At 40.1% G+C, this 22120-nt stretch overlaps 1 protein-coding gene across 1 annotated transcript in view; it reads right to left on the reverse strand.

Annotated features, from left to right (window-relative positions):
* Positions 1-7733: 7733 nt before the first annotated feature.
* ret (ret proto-oncogene receptor tyrosine kinase) overlaps positions 7734-22120 on the reverse strand; it is a 74460-nt gene continuing 60073 nt past the window's right edge. Inside the window, exons 14-21 of the mRNA XM_057848687.1 lie at positions 18654-18761; positions 18374-18588; positions 18179-18301; positions 18030-18100; positions 17819-17956; positions 17616-17715; positions 13321-13468; positions 7734-8752 (exon numbers count right to left, since the gene is read on the reverse strand). Coding sequence (XP_057704670.1) covers positions 8595-8752; positions 13321-13468; positions 17616-17715; positions 17819-17956; positions 18030-18100; positions 18179-18301; positions 18374-18588; positions 18654-18761 — 1061 coding nt within the window. The 3' untranslated portion in view covers positions 7734-8594. The remainder of the gene's footprint in view (positions 8753-13320; positions 13469-17615; positions 17716-17818; positions 17957-18029; positions 18101-18178; positions 18302-18373; positions 18589-18653; positions 18762-22120) is intronic.

The raw sequence follows: 22120 nt of genomic DNA on the forward strand, positions 1-22120 counted from the left end.
TAAATTTGTATAATTGCGAAATCATATTGGAGCTAGTGGCTCCTCGGCAGCCACCTTCTGCAAACATGTTTTCCATGTCGGTTGGCCCTCCTCCTCGAAGCCGCGGCAGTCTGAAACTTTTCTGTAGCCGAAGTATTCCCATACCAGCGATTTTGTTTTCTTTGATGGGGAAAAAAATTTCAGCAGTTTCACCTCCTCCAGCTAATATCGTAGGGACAGAATCTTTAGGTAGACATTTATAATATTACCCAAAATAAGGAGAGAAGGCCCTCAATTTGGTTGAAAATGGTGAGCAAAGCGGACGACACTTCTATGAATTGGGTTGGCAATATGTATGCATGTAGGTGGGATTAATACACGTGTGTCAGGACATTCCAGCAAAGCAAAAACTGTTTTGTTGTTGCCTTTTGTCCTTGGTAGGGCAAGAGTCTTCAAGGCTTCTTCAAGCAAAACATTCCCTCTTTGTAAGCCCAATAACCAAAGCATTTCTTCATTGCGGGCAGCAAAGCATTTCTTCATTGCGAGCAGCAAAAGCATTTCTTCATTGCAAGCAGCTATTGATGAAAGCAATTATAAAATAAACATCGCAATAACTATCACATCAAATACATTTCATGAAGCAATAGCATTTGACAAGTAATAAATTGCACCAATATGATTTCTTAAACGTCCCAGACAGTTTAGATCTCAATGTCTGTGGCTTGTCCTTGACGGTGACCGGGGGTTCCTGGGCCATGTTAAACCGGTTGAAATGACAAGGCAGATTCAAACATGTCTATAGCTATCAATCACTAAAATGTCTGTTTACCGCAATCAATCATGGAACATACTGTTATACCAATCAATACTTTATTGTGAACCTTCACTGGTAAAAGCAAATATTTAATAACCATTTATTAATTATCTTATTAGGTATGACGGAAAGTATTTGTGGTTTTGATACCTTTAAACCGGTAATCGGCACATGTCTAAAGACAAGTCTCAATTATAAGGATATTACATTTCTTTGATTATTTTTTTACTTACTGTTACTTACTTTTACTGTATTTATGAAAACACACACCGTATTCTTAGGACTATAAGTCGCACCTGAGTAAAAGTCGCACTAGCCGTAAAATGCCCAACGAAGAGGAAAAAAATCCGCCCCTGGTGACACTGATGGTTTGGTAAACTTGTTAGTATGTTCTTTATGCTATAGTTATCTGAATAACTCTTAATAGCTATGTTGCATTAACATACCGGCCACGTTCGCATTTCGTTGTTCATGCATCATGTAACATTATCATACTGTACACTTACAGTATTCAGCATGTTCTTCTCTATTGTATTTTTATTTTAAATACAACACATAGAACAGATACAGTGGGGCAAATAAGTATTTAGTCAACCACTAATTGTGCAAGTTCTCCTCATTAAAAATATATGAGAGGCCTGTAATTGTCAACATGGGTAAACCTCAACCATGAGAGACAGAATGTGGGAAAAAAAAACCCAGAAAATTACATTGTTTGATTTTTAAAGAATTTATTTGCAACTCATGGTGGAAAATAAGTATTTGGTCAATATCAAAAGTTCATCTTAATACTTTGTTATGTACCCTTTGTTGGCAATAACGGAGGCCAAACGTTTTCCGTAACTCTTCACAAGCTTTTCACACAATGTTGCTGGTATTTTGGCCCATTCCTCCATGCAAATCTCCTCTAGAGCAGTGATGTTTTGGGGCTGTCGCTGAGCAACATGGACTTTCAACTCCCTCCACAGATTTTCTATGGGTTTGAGATCCGGAGACTGGCTAGGCCACTCCAGGACCTTGAAATGCTTCTTACCAAGCCACTCCTTTGTTGCCCTGGCTGTGTGTTTGGGATCATTGTCATGCTGAAAGACCCAGCCACGTCTCATCTTCAATGCCCTTGCTGATGGAAGGAGATTTTCACTCAAAATCTCTCTATACATGGCTCCATTCATTCTTTTCTTTACAAAGATCAGTCGTCCGGATCCCTTTGCAGAAAAACACCCCAAAAGCATGATGTTTCCACCCCCATGCTTCACAGTGGGTATGGTATTCTTCGGATGCAATTCAGTATTCTTTCCCCTCCAAACACGAGAACCTGTGTTTCTACCAAAATGTTATATTTTGGTTTTATCTGACCATAACACATTCTCCCAGTCCTCTTCTGGATCATCTAAATGCTCTCTAGCGAACCGCAGACGGGCCTGGACGTGTACTGGCTTCAGCAGGGGGACACGACTGGCAGTGCAGGATTTGAGTCCCTGGCGGCGCATTGTGTTACTGATAGTAGCCTTTGTTACTGTGGTCCCAGCTCTCTGTAGGTCATTCACTAGGTCCCCCCGTGTGGTTCTGGGATTTTTGCTCACCGTTCTTGTTATCATTTTGACGCCGCGGGGTGAGATCTTGCATGGAGCCCCAGATCGAGGAAGATTATCAGTGGTCTTGTATGTCTTCCATTTTCTAATAATTGCTCCCACAGTTGATTTCTTTACACCAAGCGTTTTACCTATTGCAGATTCAGTCTTCCCAGCCTGGTGCAGGTCTACAATTTTGTCTCTGGTGTCCTTTGAAAGCTCTTTGGTCTTGGCCATAGAGGAGTTTGGAGTGTGAATGACTGAGCTTGTGGACAGGTGTCTTTTATACCGATAATGAGTTAAAACAGGTGCCATTAATACAGGTAACGAGTGGAGCCTCGTTAGACCTCGTTAGAAGAAGTTAGACCTCTTTGACAGCCAGAAATCATGCTTGTTTGTAGGTGACCAAATACTTATTTTCCACTGTAATTTGGAAATAAATTCTTTTTTTAAAAAAATCAAACAATGTGATTTTTTGTTTTTTTACCACATTCTGTCTCTCATGGTTGAGGTTTACCCATGTTGACAATTACAGGCCGCTCTAATCTTTTCAAGTAGGAGAACTTGCACAATTGGTGGTTGACTAAATACTTATTTGCCCCACTGAATGTCATCTTGAAAGGCAATTTAAAATAAAAATACAATAGAGAAGAACATGCTGAATAAGTGTACAATATGATATTGTTACATAATGCATAAACACCGAAATGCGAACGTGGCCAGTATGTTAACACAACATGCTATTAAAAGTTGTTATTCAGATAACTATAGCGTAAAGAACATAATGACAAGTTTACCAAACCATCAGTGTCACCAGGGGCAGACTGGGAGTAAAAAGCAGCCCTGGACTTTGACTCAGCCCAGCCAACAAGGATCGTTGTAGGAAGGGAAATACAGCCCCTCTAGGGCAGGGGTGTCCAAACTTTTTGCAAAGGGGGCCAGATTTGGTGTGGTAAAAATGTGGGGGGCCGACCTTGGCTGACGTCTTTTACGTAGAACAATATATTTTAGTTCTGTGACATTCTGTGTGTCACATTTACTTTATAATTTTTTTTAAAATTAATAATTTCAACAATCTCGCAACTAGCCTTTGTGGCATTCTCTTTCGACTCTCAGGCTCTTGCAAAATACTGCTGTTGTGAAATTAAACTAGCTTCAAGTTGCTTCAATTTCTCGCTGCGTATCTTCTCTGTAATCTTGTCGTACATGTCAGCGTGTCTTGTTTGGTAATATCACCTCACATTGAACTCTCTAAAAACAGCGACTATCTCTTTGCAAATGAGGCACACACAAATGTTGCGTATTTTAGTGAAAAAAAATAGTCCAATTTCCACCTATCCTTGAAGTGTTGGCCGCCGAAGTCAACTTTCATTTTTTGTTGTTGTTGTCGCCATTTTAGAAAATTGGAAGTCAAGGGTCACATGGGGTAATGTTGCTTAGAGTACTGCTGCCTTTTAGAGGGTAAATGAGGAGCAGCATTTAGTATGGAAGCTACTTCATTTTCTGGTAGCAGTACTGCTGACCAATTTATTAAGTCTGTGTGTGGGCCAGACGTTATTGAGCTTATGACAGAGGCTGGGGGCCGGATGAAATTTGACTAGGGGCCACATTTGGCCCCCGGGCCGCACTTTGGACATGTCTGCTCTAGGGGGATTTTTTTTTTTTTTTTTTTACATTTTATTGTAAAATGCATCAATTTCGTGCACTTTGAGAGAAAAATGAAGCGGCTATGAAGAACAACACATTGCATTATTATACATTTTAACTTGAATACTCACTGAGAAATTAACAGCACAGTCCAGGTCTCAATGTAGAACCAGAAAAGGCAGGAGACTGCCTGGAGCACAAAAAAAACATGGTATGATTTATGATAAATCACAATGACAAGAGGCTGTAATTATACAGTGGGGCAAATAAGTATTTTGTCAACCACTAATTGCGCAAGTTCTCCCACTTAAAAATATATGAGAGGCCTGTAATTGTCAACATGGGTAAACCTCAACCATGAGAGACAGAATGTGAAAAAAACAAAAAATCACATTGTTTGATTTTTAAAGAATTTATTTGCAAATCATGATGGAAAATAAGTATTTGGTCAATACCAAAAGTTCATCTCAATACTTTGTTATGTACCCTTTGTTGGCAATAACGGAGGCCAAACGTTTTCTGTAACTTTTCATAAGCTTTTCACACACTGTTGCTGGTATTTTGGCCCATTCTTCCATGCAGATCTCCTCTAGAGCAGTGATGTTTTGGGGCTGTTGTTGGGCAACACAGACTTTCAACTCCCTCCACAGATTTTCTATGGGGTTGAGATCTGGAGACAGGCTATGCCACTCCAGGACCTTGAAATGCTTCTTACCAAGCCACTCCTTTGTTGCCCTGGCTGTGTGTTTGGGATCATTGTCATGCTGAAAGACCCAGCCACGTCTCATCTTCAATGCCCTTGCTGATGGAAGGAGATTTTCACTCAAAATCTCTCTATACATGGCCCCATTCATTCTTTCCTTTACACAGATCAGTCGTCCTGGTCCCTTTGCAGAAAAACAGCCCCAAAGCATGATGTTTCCAGCCCCATGTTTCACAGTGGGTATGGTGTTCTTCGGATGCAATTCAGTATTCTTTCTCCTCCAAACATGGGAACCTGCGTTTCTACCAAAAAGTTCTTTTTTGGTTTCATCTGACCATAACGCATTCTCCCAGTCCTCTTCTGGATCATCCAAATGCTCTCTAGCGAACCACAGACGGGCCTTAAAACAGGTGTCATTAATACAGGTAACGAGTGGAGCCTCGTTAGACCTCGTTAGAAGAAGTTAGACCTCTTTGACAGCCAGAAATGTTGCTTGTTTGTAGGTGACCAAATACTTATTTTCCACTCTAATTTGGAAATAAATTCTTTAAAAATCAAACAATGTGATGTTCTGTTGTTTTTTTACCACTTTCTGTCTCTCATGGTTGAGGTTTACCCATGTTGACAATTACAGGCCTCTCTAATCTTTTCAAGTAGGAGAACTTGCACAACTGGTGGTTGACGAAATAATTATTTGCCCCACTGAACATTTTAACTTTAATACTCACTGAGAAACGAACAGAACATTCTCAGGATCTCTATGTAGAACCAGAAAAAGGCAGGAAACAATATTTCTTCTGAATTAATAATGCTGCTCCGTGTGCATACGTTGTTTTACTGCTAAAATATTTTTTCTAAGGTGAGGGATAGTAGGACTAGCATACTGTAACACGATTGCAAAAGGGGGACATGGACTAGCTGGCACTAACCCTTTAATTGCCATTTATTTCATTTAAAATGTAGCTACCTGGTGAATAACAATTGCCAGTATACCTAGCAAGTAACCCTCTTCATCCCTACTTACTTGCCCTGCGCTTGTATGGGGAACTTCCACCAGCTCATCATTACCCTCTCCCTCGTCTGTTGATTCTCCCTGCACCGGCTGCACGTGAGAGCGGCTGCCGCTCCCACTCTCACCATCGCCGGGGGCTGGGCTGTTGCTAGCTGGCGTGGCTGTTGCAGCCAGACTGCTGCTTGCGAACATGTGTGTCAACTTGTGACATTTCGATGCTTCGCTCTCGAGTTTCTTCAGTTTTTTCTCTCTAACCTTCTCCGCGCCACCCTTCTCTTTTCTTTTTTTGCCACCACCATCCATATTTTTTAGCCACGCTCGTTGCTATTTTGCTTTCACAAGGAGTAAGGCTTTATCAAAGTACGCTACTCTGTGCTTTCTTTGTTCTTCTCCTATCAGATTGGCGGTTAACAGCCAGGCGCATTGCTGCCACCTGTCAGATTGGATGCGAACTAAAGATAATCATAGAGGATAGGGGGGATAAAAACAGTGATGTATGTATGGCGGCGGCTGCTGGCCATCCAGAGCACCGGCTGTTCTGTGATCTTCCAGAAGCTACAGATTACCAGTCCGCCCCTGAGTGTCACTCCAAAACACCAAAATAGCATGTAAAATGATATAAAAATGGTGTTCATAATTTCACACATAAGTCGCTCCAGAGTATAAATCGCACCCCCAGCCAAACTATGACAAAAACTGCGACTTATAGTCCGAAAAATATGGTAATTACAACTGAATAGAATATTAATAAAAACAAAATTGGCACGAATGAAGTAAAGCAGTGATAATTTAATGTTTATTTATTTATTTTTTTAAAATAAAATTTAACTGATTACCTGACATTGACAATGATAGACGTCCAACTCATTTATTCTTGGAGGGCTTGTTATGAATGCTCATCTTACAATGCCATTGAGTCAAAACAGATTGGACGTCTCACCATAGGCAGAGTTTGACTTTTGGGGGAGGGGGGGAACAAGATGTTCATGACCCCAAAACGCAGTGTCAGCTCAGCAATAAAATTCACTTACAAGAATATTTATAATAATAAGTTAAAAATGAACGTTTTTTTTGTTTCCCATCATTCTTGAGGGGAATTCTAAATCAGGCTGCTTACGACAGCGATACTTTTCGCCAAGATCGTCATCCATTGAATTTGGTATGCCCGCCGGTGTCGTGCCAATGTAGTTACCCCAGTCAAAAATTGTATCCCCTGGGCGGAGCCATATGGGGGTATAGTTGTGTCTTTATTATTCAATCAAAAAAAAAAAAAAAAAAGTTGCTTCAATTAAAATATATATTTTCAACCAAAAAAAGTCACTTCAATAAAAAAAAAAAAGTGTTTGAATGAAAAAATAAATTTGAAACTCAAAAAACTAAAAAACATGCATGAGAAAGCTATTATTTTGTAAAATTTTTTTTTTTTTTTTTTTTTTGATTGAAACAACTTTTTGATTTGTATTTGGTCCACATTTTGGCTAGGACATTTTTCTCTTTATTATTCAATCAAAAAAAAAAGTTGCTTCAAAAAAATAAAGATTTTCAATTAAAAAAATCACTTCAATCAAAAAAGAAAAAATTCAATCATAGAAAAAAGTTTTTGAATGCGAAAAAATATTTGAGATTGAAAAATTTGCATTTGAACACTTAATTTTTCATTGAAAAGGTTTTCTTTGATTGAAGCAATCCTTTTTGTGTTTGGGCCATGTTATGATTAGGACATTTGTGTCTAAATCATTCAATCTCCCAAAAAGTTGCTTCAATCAAAAAAAATATATTCAAACAGAGAAAAAAAATAATTAAAAAAATATTTTTTTCTCTAATATATTTATATATTGTTTTTAAATTATATGCAAAGCTATACTGTCTAAGGTACTCGAAAAATTATTTCGACCCATTATAAATTTTTTTTTTTTTTGTTCATTTCATTCATTTTCGTTGCAGATTTATTGCTTTGCAACTTATATATATATATATCTAAAGGAAAGTCAATTACATGCAATGACACTTTTCGGCCACCAAGGGGACCCCCCCCTTAAAATCCGCTTATGCGTCTCACGCCGACAATGGCAGCCAATGAGTTAAATGAGTGGGTTATAGCTGGTTAATAATAAGTCAATGGTTGTATTGCCATATATTGTATATTCAAGAGCTTTCTCTTTCACAAAAGACAGTGACGAAAATGTACATTTTTATTGTTTATTAAATGTAACATAAACAAAGAAAAACAACAATGATAGCACTCATTAATTCACATACATTTGATGTTTGCTTTTACGCTGAGTAAAAAAAAATGTACACTGAAAATGGCCAGGTTTTGCATTAAGTCTTCAAACGGGTGTAGCACTACATTACTGACACTTTTCAACCTATAAAAAACAGAAAAAGGTCAGTTTGGAAGTGTTTCTGAATCAAAATTGGTCTTTGGACATGATAAGGAGCTCAGTCCTCTTTAGTAGAAACTTTACAATTTTTGTCCTTTCAATCCCAGCTGTCTACAGCAGATGATGGTAAAGGTGTCCCCTTTAATTCCTGGTCTGGAACAAGATCTTCACAGTAGCACGTGAATATTTGGAGGCTATTGTCGAAGCGGCACAGGCACTTAAAAGACATTGACGCTGACATACAATCTGGTACAAGAGTCATGCAGTGATACAACGTGGCCAACATGACTGTGAGGTAACCATACGAAAGAAGCTGAGTGAAACACGGCCTACTCTGTTTTTCAGCAAAAGACCCCAGTTTTAATACCCGTGCAACAGAAAAAAAGGGAACCAACTTTAGCATCAGATTGTATATACATAGTCTCATAGAAATATACACATCTACCATACAACGTTTCTACAGCGTGGATTTGTCTTGACACGTCTAGCTATCGAGCTTGTCCACGGTTTTCGCGGCGGTAGGCAAAGCCATCCAGTTTGCATAAACACTATCATTGGCATATCTTGTAAAGACTGGATTAGTGGCATCGTGTCTGTTGAGCGGTACCGGGCTCTTCTCGGGCCAGTTGGGGTATGACATGCCTAAAAATGAGAACACATCATTTTTCTGCACTCAGTGAAAGATCAGAAGCGTGCAGACAGCAAGGCTTTTAAAGCAAACTCTGTAGTGGAAAAAGATGGACGGACATGCGAGTTATGGCTTTGTCATCCTCATCAATGCTGGGACTTCATGTACTGTATCAAGGCATCAGTTAATATTGCGTTAGCAACCGGTACATTCTGTTCATTTAAGTGACGTCACCAAAGAGTTGTACTCAAAAGCCTTACCCCGTTTCCATTCACTATTATGGAGTGATTATAGATGACGAGGGAAAATTTAAGACATTCAAATTCAAGTAGTGATTGAGTCGGTGAGGACCTGTTTCAAATGTCACCCATTTCAAACCCATGAGGACATTATGACCAAAAGATAATATCATATCCCTTTATAGGGCACTCATTTATACCCTTGACGCCTGAATTAACTTTTAAAAAATATACATCAAAAGCATTAGGAGACTACATAAGTATATGTAATTAAAAAATACATATATGTATATATGTATATTGAAAAATGCAACAAAATATTCAAAAATTAAAACAAGATTTGATAAAATAAAAATTTAAGAAATTATCTTTTTTTTTATTTTGAAAAGAAATATATGGCGGAAAACACAGACAAGGCTGAAAAAAACAGTTGCTGTTCTTGCACCCCTCTTTAAAATAAACTGCTGTATTATATGCCAAAAGAACTGTATGCTGCCATAGCAGTTTCATGCTCATTAAGCCCCCGAACTATTTTCAATTTTTCCGTTTTACCCTGTAGACCCCCATTTACAGACACCGTGCAACCACTTTTGTTTCAACCTAGCCATAAAAAGAAGGTAAGTAATTATATTTATTTTTTGAAATGTCTATCATTTTTAGCTTGGACACATCAATTGATGTCTAATATTTAGTTAAAAAAAAAAAAAAAACGACTACGAAATTATTTACTCACATATTTTAAACTTTTAAACAAATTACATCACAATAAAAATATAGTGTCTGTAAATAGGTCACAGAAATCTACCACATAACTATCGCTTAATTGTATTTTTTTTTTGTTACTGTCGCATTTTCCCCGATATCATTCCACTCATTGATGTCTGCATTGTGACACTTTTTATATTCCCGTGTTTCAGCCATAAAATCCCTCAAAAGTCCAGCTTTGGTCATTCACAGCTGTGTCTTGACACTCGGTGAGACATGCTACATGGAGTTTTTGGATCGAAACAAGGTAAGTACGCGCTAATATCTCGTTAAGCTGATGGTGTCTTTAATTATGCTCTCTCATGCTCTTACCTCAGGTTAGGGTTGAGGGGTTTAAAAAAAAAAAAAAAAAGTTGTTTTTAAATGCCCTCTTTTTCAAATTTTTTCTTCCCCCAGAAAATTGAGATTTTAAGCTTTGCAATGATGTATCACACATGCATATAGGACAATTTTGAAATCTATCTATCTATCTATCTGTCTATATACTTACAGTATATCTATATATGGCGGAAAACACAGACAAGACTGAAAAAGCAGTTTCTGCTCTTGCACCCTTCTTTAAAATATTAGTATTAGTATTTTAAGCCAAAAAAATGTTATGTTCGATAGAGTAATATGTCTATATGCTGCCATAGCAGATTCATGGCGCATTAAGCCCCCGAACTATTTTTAATTTGTCCCTTTTACCCTGGAAACCCCCGTTTACAGACGTCGCGCAACCGCTTTTGTTTTAACCCAGCCATAAAAAGAAGGTAAGTAATTATATTTATTAATCAAAAATTTCTGTCATTTTTATCTTTGAATCGTTAATTGATGCATAATATTTTGTTTAAAAAAAAAAAAAAAAAAAAGAACGACATTCAAAAATTATTAACTCGCAAATTTTAAACTTTTAAACAAATCACATCACAATGAAAAAAATGATATCTGTAAAAAGGTCATGGATATCTACCTCATAACTATCTCTTAATTGTATTTTTTTGGTTACTGTCGCATTTTCACCGATATGTTAGATGATAAATAATCGATCCAAACAAAGAAAAAAAAAAAAAAACATTTAAAAGGGTGAATATATGAAAAAGAACATCTCGACCGCTCCTTGATGTCTGCGATTTCTGCATCGCGACCCTTGTTATATGACCATGTTTCACCCATAAAATCACCCAAAAATCCAGCTGTGGCCATTCACAGCTGTGTCTTGACACTCAGTGATACATGCAACATGGAGTTTTTGGATCGAAACAATGTAAGTACGCGATAATATCTCGTTAAAATCATGGCGTCTTTAATTCTGCTCTCGCGTGCTCTCGCCTCAAGTTAGGGTTTTGCTGTTTAATTTTTTTTTTTTTTTAAAATACCCTCCTGTTCCAAATTTGTCTTCACCCAGAAAATAGAGATTTTAAGCTTTTCAATTATGTATCACACATGCATATAGGACAATTTTGAAAGTTGGCCAAATTGGGGGTCTTAGAGTAGAACTTCAAGTCACCTGAGTGTTTTCCGCCACGTATATATATATATATATATATCTTGTCTTGTCATAATTGTGACGACTAGAGATGTCCCGATCGATCGGATCCGATCACGTCATTTTCAAAGTATCGCAATCGGCAAAAAAATATCGGCTATGCCTTTTTTAAATATATATATATATATATATATTTTTTTAAATTAAATCTTTTTCTAATTGTATTTAACGTTACAGACATAGAGTCTTTAGGTTAGGCTTAAGGTAGGGTTATCAAATTTATCCAGATAACGGCGGTAATTAATTAAAAAAAAAAAAAGTATCACGTTAAAATATTTAACGCAGTTAATGCATGCGCTGCACGACCCACTCATGCATTGTCGCGCTCAATCTGTAATGGCGCCGTATTACCTATATAGAGAGATAAAAGGCAGCATAAAATGAGTGAATTTTGGCAGCCTTCGGAGCCTTTTTTAATTGATTGAAGCCTTAAAATCCCTCTCTCTATGATTAGAAATATCATGAGAAGCAATGTGGGGAAGCAAGGTGGCAATTAATCTTTTTCTTAACACCTTATGTTATTTCCCAACGCAGAGAAGATATATCAATTGGTAGCACTACGCACAGTTATGGTTCCACTTCCCAGCATGCATTTGGACATGGCTACAGTAACATTTACTGAAAGCTCAACAAATACACTAGATGGCAATATTTAGTCACAATATACAAAGTCACAAGTCTTTCTATCCATGGATCCCTCTCACAGAAAGAATGTTCATAATGTAAATGCCATCTTGAGGATTTATTGTCATAATAAACAAATACAGTACTTATGTACTGTATGTTCAATGTATATATTCGTCCGGGTTTTATTAATTTTTTTCTTAATGCTTTGCCAAAATGTATATGATCGGGAAAAATTATCGGGAATGATTGGAATTGAATCGGGAGCAAAAAAAAAAAAGCAATCGGATCGGGAAATATCGGGATCGGCAGATACTCAAACTAAAACGATCGGGATCGGATCGGGAGCAAAAAAACATGATCGGAACAACCCTAATGACGACCTTATGACATGTTGGACGACAACAGTGTGTACAGCAGGTGGCAGCAGAGGTTGACTGTCTCCCCCAAGGAAGCAGTAATGGCCAAATGAAGCTTTGCAGCCAATTGGTTCAAAGCTTCATGATGGTTCATTTAGTCTTATGACGCCACTGTCAAATAAAGTCTTACCAGTTAATATCATTTGGTATAAATATCCCATAATACTGGGAGGACAGCTGCGGCTTATTGTACATTTCGGATTATTTATGAACAAATGCCATTTTCGTGTCAAATTTGTTGGTTGTCGGTTTACAGTCAGTTGTGCCTTATAGTGCGAAAATTACGGTATATAATTGGAAAAGTATTATTTATTATTTATTTATCATGTTTTTTTTTTTATATTAATTTTTTTAATATTCTTTTCTATATCGTTTTAGGATTTTGAGAATTTTTAGCTGTATGTTTAGATTTCATTTCTGCATTTTTCTTATTCATGCTATGCTATACTTATGTATTCCTCCAATGCTTTATGTATATTCATTAAATGTAAATCAAGGCATCAAGGGATTAACCACATATTGCCACTTACAACACTAACTTTTCTACTATTGTAACAACTTTAATGTAATTTCATAAATTAACATTGGTTGCCATTAATGACGATAGATGTCCAATCCATTTTGACTGGGAGGGGCGTCCCTCCCAGTCAAAATAAATTGGACATCGATTGCCATCAATGGCATTGGAACATGAGAACTTGATGAATAGCATCCAATGAATTAATGAAGAATGATGTTGAAAAATTCCGATGACGAGTGTAGTATTTACAAAATGTAAATTTTGGTCATTAGAAGCAGGTCCAAATAAAATAGAATGCAAGACAACAGACATTATCGTAAATCACTGAGCCTCTAACTTACGATGAAATGGTCAGGAATAATCAGCAAAAGGCATGCCCAGATCACAGTCACACACACTTGACTATAGAACGCCAATCACAACTTGCTAAAACAGACAGCCCGCTTGTCCTGTTTCTAAAATCTAGTAAATGCGTGGGAGATTCTACCATAGAGCTTGTTTTCAATCCATGTGGAGGGAAGGGTTCGAGGGATAGGGGCGTTATTACAGTCCACAAGTGGTGTGTCCTCTTCAGAGAGCGCGTCATCGTACAGCAGGGCGTCAGCAGGCGTCGACGCGGCCAGGTCCAGGTAATCCTGACGAAAGCAGATCAAGGTGTAATTAGGCAGATTAAGCGGGGCGGCTGAGTTGTTGAAACTCTTTCTGACAGGGGATTCTGCCAGACGTTCCCACCTCCGGCAGAACTTCTCCCTTGTCCCGGGGGAGGTGGGGGACATTGAGTCCGAGTGGGCCATGTTCCGCACCTCCATTGTTGAGGCGGCCGATCAGAGCTGTGGCCGTAAGGTGGTTGGTGCCTGTCGTGGCGGCAATCCCCGAACCCGCTGGTGGACACCAGCGGTAAGGGATGCCGTCAAGCTGAAGAAGGAGGCCTATCGGGCCTTTTTGGCCTGTGGGACTCCGGAGGCAGCTGACAGGTACCGGCTGGCCAAGCGGACTGCGGCCTCGGCAGTCGCCGAGGCAAAAACTCGGACATGGGAGGAGTTCGGTGAGGCCATGGAAAACGACTTCCGGATGGCTTCGAGGAAATTCTGGTCCACCATCCGGCGTCTGAGGAGAGGAAAGCAGTGCACTATTAACACTGTGTATAGTGAAGATGGTGTACTGCTGACCTCGACTCGGGACGTCGTGAGTCGGTGGAGAGAATACTTCGAAGCCCTCCTCAATTCCACCGACACGCCTTCCTTTGAGGAAGCAGAGTCTGGGGACTCTGAGGTGGGCTCTTCGATCTCTGGGGTTGAAGTCACTGAGGCGGTTGGTAAGCTCCTCGGTGGCAAGGCCCCGGGGGTGGATGAGATCCGCACGGAGTTCCTAAAGGCTCTGGATGTTGTAGGGCTGTCATGGCTGACACGCCTCTACAACATCGCGTGGACATCGGGGACAGTGCCTCTGGATTGGCAGACCGGGGTGGTGGTCCCCCTTTTTAAAAAGGGGGACCGGAGGGTGTGTTCCAATTATAGAGGAATCACACTCCTCAGCCTCCCCGGTAAAGTCTATTCAGGGGTGCTGGAGAGGAGGGTCCGTCGGGAAGTCGAATCTCGGATTCAGGAGGAGCAGTGTGGTTTTCGTCCCGGCCGTGGAACAGTGGACCAGCTCTACACCCTCAGCAGGGTCCTCGAGGGTGCATGGGAGTTCGCCCAACCAGTCTACATGTGTTTTGTGGATTTGGAGAAGGCGTTCGACCGTGTGCCTAGGGGAATCCTGTGGAGGGTGCTCCGGGAGTACGGGGTACCGAGCCCCTTGGTAAGGGCTGTTCGGTCCCTGTACGACCGGTGTCAGAGTCTGGTCCGCATTGCCGGCAGTAAGTCGAATTCGTTCCCAGTGAGGGTTGGACTCCGCCAAGGCTGCCCTTTGTCACCGATTTTGTTCATAACTTTTATGGACAGAATTTCTAGGCGCAGCCGAAGCGTTGAGGGGGTCCGGTTTGGTGACCTCAGCATTGAATCTCTGCTTTTTGCAGATGATTTAGTGCTGTTGGCTTCATCAAGCCGTGACCTCCAACTCTCACTGGAGCGGTTCGCAGCTGAGTGTGAAGCGGTTGGGATGAAGATCAGCACCTCCAAATCCGAGACCATGGTCCTCAGTCGGAAAAGGGTGGAGTGCCCTCTCCGGGTCGGGGATGAGATCCTGCCCCAAGTGGAGGAGTTCAAGTATCTTGGGGTCTTGTTCACGAGTGACGGTAGGAGGGAGCGGGAGATCGACAGGCGAATCGGTGCGGCGTCTGCAGTAATGCGGACGCTGCACCGGTCCGTAGTGGTGAAGAAGGAGCTGAGCCGAAAGGCAAAGCTCTCGATTTACCAGTCGATCTACGTTCCTGCCCTCACCTATGGTCACGAGCTTTGGGTCGTGACCGAAAGAACAAGATCCCGGATACAAGCGGCCGAAATGAGTTTCCTCCGCAGGGTGTCCGGGCTCTCCCTTAGAGATAGGGTGAGAAGCTCGGTCATCCGGGAGGGACTCGGCGTCGAGCCGCTACTCCTCCGCGTAGAGAGGAGCCAGCTGAGGTGGCTCGGGCATCTGGTTCGGATGCCTCCCGGACGCCTCCCTGGAGAGGTGTTCCGGGCATGTCCCACCGGCGGGAGGCCCCGGGGACGACCCAGGACACGCTGGAGAGACTATGTCTCTCGGCTGGCCTGGGAACGCCTTGGGATCCCGCCGGAGGAGCTGGTTGAAGTGGCTGGGGAGAGGGAAGTCTGGGCTTCCCTGTTAAAGCTGCTGCCCCCGCGACCCGACCCCGGAACAAGCGGAAGATAATGGATGGATGGATGGATGGGCTGAGTTGTTTTAGTATGATCAAGTCACACCCATGTTTAAACAAAACAATGGAATTGTTTGGAATGCATCTTTGCCATGGGGACATTTTCGGCTTGTCAAAAGTGAATGGCAAATTCTAATCAGAAAAAATACGGTGGGGCAAATTAGTATTTAGTCAACCACTAATTGTGCAAGTTCTCCCACTTGAAAATATTAGAGAGGCCTGTAATTGTCAACATGGGTAAACCTCAAACATGAGAGACAGAATGTGGGGGAAAAAAACAGAAAATCACATTGTTTGATTTTTAAAGAATTTATTAGCAAATCATGGTGGAAAATAAGTATTTGGTCAATACCAAAAATTCATCTCAATACTTTGTTATGTACCCTTTGTTGGCAATAACAGAGGCCAAACGTTTTCTGTAACTTTTCACAAGCTTTTCACACACTGTTGCTGGTATTCTGGCCCATTCCTCCATGCAGATCTCCTCTAGAGCAGTGATGTTTTGGGGCTGCCGTTGGGCAACACAGACTTTCAACTCCCTCCACAGATTTTCTATGTGGTTGAGATCTGGAGACTGGCTAGGCCACTCCAGGACCTTGAAATGGTTCTTTCCAAGCCACTCCTTTGTTGCCCCGGCTGCGTGTTTGGGATCATTGTCATGCTGAAAGACCCAGTCACGTCTCATCTTCAATGCCCTTGCTGATGGAAGGAGATTTTCACTCAAAATCTCTCGATACATGGCCCCATTCATTCTTTCCTTTACACAGATCAGCCGTCCTGGTCCCTTTGCAGAAAAACGGCCCCAAAGCATGATGTTTCCACCCCCATGCTTCACAGTGGGTATGGTGTTCTTCAGATGCAATTCAGTATTCTTTCTCCTCCAAACACGAGAACCTGTGTTTCTACCAAAAAGTTCTATTTTGGTTTCATCTGACCATAACACATTTTCCCAGTCCTCTTCTGGATCATCCAAATGCTCTCTAGCATTTTTAGCTCTCAGACGGGCCTGGACGTGTGCTTGCTTCAGCAGGGGTACACGTCTGGCAGTGCAGGATTTGAGTCCCTGGCGGCAAATTGTGTTACTGATAGTAGCCTTTGTTACTGTGGTCCCAGCTCTCTGTAGGTCATTCACTAGGTCCCCTCGTGTGGTTCTGGGATTTTTGCTCACCGTTCTTGTTATCATTTTGATGCCACGGGGTGAGATCTTGCATGGAGCCCCAGATCGAGGGAGATTATCAGTGGTCTTGTATGTCTTCCATTTTCTAATAATTGCTCCCATAGTTGATTTCTTTACACCAAGCGTTTTACCTATTGCAGATTCAGTCTTCCCAGCCTGGTGCAGGTCTAAAATTTTGTCTCTGGTGTCCTTCGACAGCTGTTTGGTCTTGGCCATAGTGGAGTTTGGAGTGTGACTGACTGACATTGTGGACAGGTGTCTTTTATACCGATAATGCGTTAAAACAGGTGCCATTAATACAGGTAACGAGTGGAGCCTCGTTAGACCTCTTTTCCACTCTAATTTGGAAATAAATTCTTTAAGAATCAAACAATGTTATTTTCAGTTTTTTTTTTTACCACATTTTGTCTCTCATGGTTTATGTTCATGCATGTTGACAATTACAGGTCTCTCTAATCTTTTCAAGTAGGAGAACTTACCCAATTGGTGGTTGACTAAATACTTATTTGCCCCACTGTACATAAAAAATAATTAATCAGCATTTTATTAAGGAACGACTTTGAATTTTTTGATGCCGCTCCTCATGGAGACTCATGTACTATATGCCTGTTTTAGTTTTAGGTCGCCAGTGGCTTTGGTTTTGGAAATATTTGAATTTTAAGATTCTAAAAATAGGTCCCCTACGGTCCCCTGTCAACTGATAGTGAAGTCTATGGTCTGGTTTTGGTGGAATGGAACAAAAAAATTAAACTGATTATTTAGTAAGGTCGATAATATTGCTTCGCCATACCCGACTTTTAACCATCATCTTTTCCAGCTCTTTGCTGATATCAGAGAACGTCGGCCTCTTGTCCGATTCTTGTTTCCAGCATCGGCCCATGAGGTTATACCTGAAGAGGAAATGTTTTCGTAGTTGAGTAAATTCAATCTATTTTCCCAGTAGAGTGTACTGCACAAATGTGGATGTTGCAAAGGTACAAAGAGAAAGCTCACATTTCCTCAGAGCAGTTCTCAGGTCGCTCCATCCTGTAGCCAGTTTTCAAGAGGTTAAAGAGGCGTTCCGGTGCAATACCCGGGTATGGATTACCTCCTAATGTCACAATTTCCCATAAGAGCACACCAAAGGACCAGCTGGAAGAAAGAAGAAATTCTAATGCACATCAAGTAATTTGTACGGAATGTTTTAAATGATAACCTTACTCACACGTCACTTTGTGTCGTGTAAATATGATCGAACAGGGACTCTATCGCCATCCATTTAACAGGTATTCGACCCTTCAAAACACAGAATATTTAATTGTGAAATCAAGTGTCTGAGGACATTTTTGAAACGTGTGTTCTTTTCGTCATTACTTTGCTCCTCTTAACGTAAGAGTCCTCTTCATACACGTCTCTGGAGAGTCCAAAGTCGGAGATTTTCATCTTTCTCCCCTCTGCGACAAGTACATTTCTTGCTGCAAGGTCCCTATGAACGAGCTGTTCAAGAAAGATTCTCAGAAATCTTCCTCAAATAAATTCATGAGTGTACAATTTCCTAAAAATGCAAACCTTCATTTCAGCTAAATACTGCATGCCTCTGGATATCTGCCAAGCAAAGGAGATCAGGTCACCCATAGTGAGCGCTCTGTCGTCCGGATTCTCCAAGTAGCTGGAGTTTCGGTTGGCGTCCATTCCCATGAAGCTCGGGCCAACTTTCCGGCTCTCGCGAAGGAAGTTGCGAAGTGACCCGAACTTGGCATACTCCACGATCAGGTACAATGGACCTATTCAGCGACACGCGGTGTTAAGCCTCGCTGCACAACACTGAGCAGCTTTGCGGAGGTCCTACCATCTTGGCTGCACGCCCCATACATCTTGATGACGTGAGGATGGTTCACTTGCTTGAGGAGAGTGAATTCTGACAACAGGTCCCGTAGCTCACTGTGGGAGGCGTTTTCTGTTGTGGACAATAGCAATGATTTGATATGATGAAAGGAAAACAATCTGTACTGTAAAATATGATGAACTGATTTTAGCTGTAAAAAAATGCAAACTTGTTGCCTTAGAAAATGTAATTTATTTTACTACATTACCGTAATTTTCGGATTATAAGCCTCTCCTTTTTTCTTTTATTTTGAATCCTGCGGTTTATAGTCCAGTGCGGCTTATTTGTTGATTTATTTGAGTTAATAGGTAACACTTTATTTGACAGCGGTATCATAATACTGTCATAAGACCATCATAATTATGACATGACACAATCATGGGCATTACTAAATGCTTATGACAATATGGCAGATGTCATGAAGTGTTATCCGGTAAATTACATCACTAACTCAATTTATGTCCAGCTTGGATCTTTTACATCCATTCAAAAGTGAGATAATTTGCTGGATAACACAAAATGACATCTATTATAACTAGGGTTGTTCCGATCATGTTTTTTTGCTCCCGACCCGATCCCGATCATTTTAGTTTGAGTATCTGCCGATCCCGATATTTCCCGATCTGATTGCTTTTTTTTTTTTTTTCTCCCGATTCAATTCCAATCATTCCCGATAATTTTTCCCGATCATATACATTTTGGCAATGCATTAAGAAAAAAATGAATAAAACTCGGATGAATATATACGTTCAACATACAGTACATAAGTACTGTATTTGTTTATTATGACAATAAATCCTCAAGATGGCATTTACATTATTAACATTCTTTCTGTGAGAAGGATCCACGGATAGAAAGACTTGTAATTCTTAAAGGATAAATGTGACTTTGTATATTGTGACTAAATATTGCCATCTAGTGTATTTGTTGAGCTTTCAGTAAATGATACTGTAGCTATTTAACTGCTTTGCCCAAATGCATGATGGGAAGTGCAACCATGACTGTGCGTAGTGGTACGAATTGATATATCTTCTCTGCATTGGGAAATAACATAGGGTGTTAAGAAAAAGATAAATTACTACCTTTCTTCCCCACATTGCGTCCCACGATATTTCTAATCAGTGGGAGAGGGATTGTAAGGCTTTAGCCAATTAAAAAAAGGCTCCAAAGGCTGCCAAAATTCACTCTACTCATTTAACGCTGCCTTTTAGCTCTATCTATAGGTAAAACGGCGCCATTATAGATTGAACGCGACAATGCGTGAGTGGGTCGTGCAGCGCATGTGTTAATTGCGTTAAATATTTTAACGTGATAAATCAAAAAAAAATTAATTACCGCCGTTAAAAGACTCTGGATGAGAGTAACATATTATGTCTGTAACGTTAAATACAGCTAGGAAATGATTTAATTAAAAAAAAAAAAAAAATTAAAAAAAGGCATGTAATCTGTGTGCGTCTATGAATGAACGTGAGTATTTTCCTTCATTCTGGATGGTTCCAGCGATATGTTGGAGCTTCTACATGTGCGGCCATTTCGTACAGTAGCTTTGTCTTTGCAATGGAGGGTAGTCATGGCTCCAAGTCGGCGATCATTGTTTACATTGTTTACGTATTCGTGTTGCTCATTTATGCCGTGAGGTGATGTGTTCGTTTAGCATCTTTGGGAAGTGTTGTAAGTCCGACTGAGTGTAAAGTGCTTAGTCGCTGCCGTGTTTTGTGGCCAAATTGACCGCATGCGTGTATGGCGTACTTCCGTGTTGTGCGTGCGCTTTCGCACCTCCCCCCACCTTTGTGTTTTTTGCACTGTTTATTGCACAATTCATTTGTGTGTTGTTGATTATTGTGCAGTCAATTTGCATTGTTTTACATTTGCACCGATATGCTGTTAACGCTAGCTCTAAACCCCAACCCGAAAATCAGATTTTTTTTACATAAGGCTTAATCTAATTTATTTAATTAGTCTTTATTATATTAGTATTAGAAGTAGAAATGTCCCGATCGATCGGCGTCCCGATCGATCCGGATCCGATCACGTCATTTTCAAAGTATTGGAATCGGCAGTAAATATCGGACATGCCTTTTTTTAATATATATATATATTTTAATTAAATCGTTTTCTAATTGTATTTAACGTTACAGACATAATGTGTTACACTCTTCCAGAGTCTTTAGTTTAAGCTTAAGGTAGGGTTATCAAATTTATCGCGTTAACGGCAAGAATTCATATTTTTTACATTTATCACGTTACAATATTTAACGCAATTAACGCATGCGCTGCATGAGCCACACATGCATTGTCGCGTTCAATCTATAATGGCGCCGTTTTACCCATACTGTATATAGAGCTAAAAGGCAGCGTACAATGAGTAGAGAGAATTTTGAAAGCCTTTGGAGCCTTTTTTGTTTAAAAGGCTAAAGCCTTACAATCCCTCTCCCAATGATTAGAATAATTGTGGGAAGCAATGTGGGGAAGAAAGGTAGTAGTTGATCTGTTTCTTAACACCCTATGTTATTTCCCAACGCAGAGAAGATATATCAATTGGTACCACTACGCACAGTCATGGTTATACTTCCCATCATGCATTTGGGCAGAAGTTAAATGGCTACAGTATCATTTACTGAAAGCTCAACAAATACACTAGATGGCAATATTTAGTCACTCTATACAAAGTCACATTTATCTTTTAAGAATTACAAGTCTTTCTATCCGTGGATCCCTCTCACAGAAAGGATGTTAATAATGTAAATGCCAACTTGAGGATTTATTGTCATAATAAACAAATACAGTACTTACTGTCGGATGGAATGTATATATTCGTCCGAGTTTTATTCATTTTTTTCTTAATGCATTGCCAAAATGTATATGATCCGGAAAAATTATCGGGAATGATTGGAATTGAATTGGGAGCAAAAAAAAAGCAGTCAGCTCGGGAATTATCGGGATCGGCAGATACTCAAACTAAAACGATCGGGATCGGATCGGAAGCAAAAAAACATGATCGGAACAACCATAATTAGTAGTATAGTAGTATAGTATTTATTTAACTAGGATTTCATTAGTCGGTAGATTTGATTTCAACAAATTTCATGCAGTTTGTCAGTTATTTGTTCGTTTCAGGGCTCTGGAGTGGCTAAGCTAGCGCGAGTCAATGGTGGTTGAAATGGACTATAATTAAAACCTCGCTAACTCGAAAATTAAGCCTTATGTGAAGAAGTCTGATCTTCCCCTTTAAATTCAATCATGGGAAAGTCAATTACATGCAATGACATTTTTCTGTTGTCATTCTTACATTCTTATGTTAATTGGTAAATAACCGATACATTATTTTGAAGTAACTTAGTTACTTTGATAATAAAGTATCTATAAAATAACAAGATAACTTTTTGGAGGCGTAATCAGTAATTAAATTACTTTTTCAGGTCATCTGTGAC

The sequence above is a fragment of the Corythoichthys intestinalis genome, chromosome 10, assembly GCF_030265065.1.
Source record: "Corythoichthys intestinalis isolate RoL2023-P3 chromosome 10, ASM3026506v1, whole genome shotgun sequence".
Lineage (NCBI taxonomy): Eukaryota > Metazoa > Chordata > Actinopteri > Syngnathiformes > Syngnathidae > Corythoichthys > Corythoichthys intestinalis.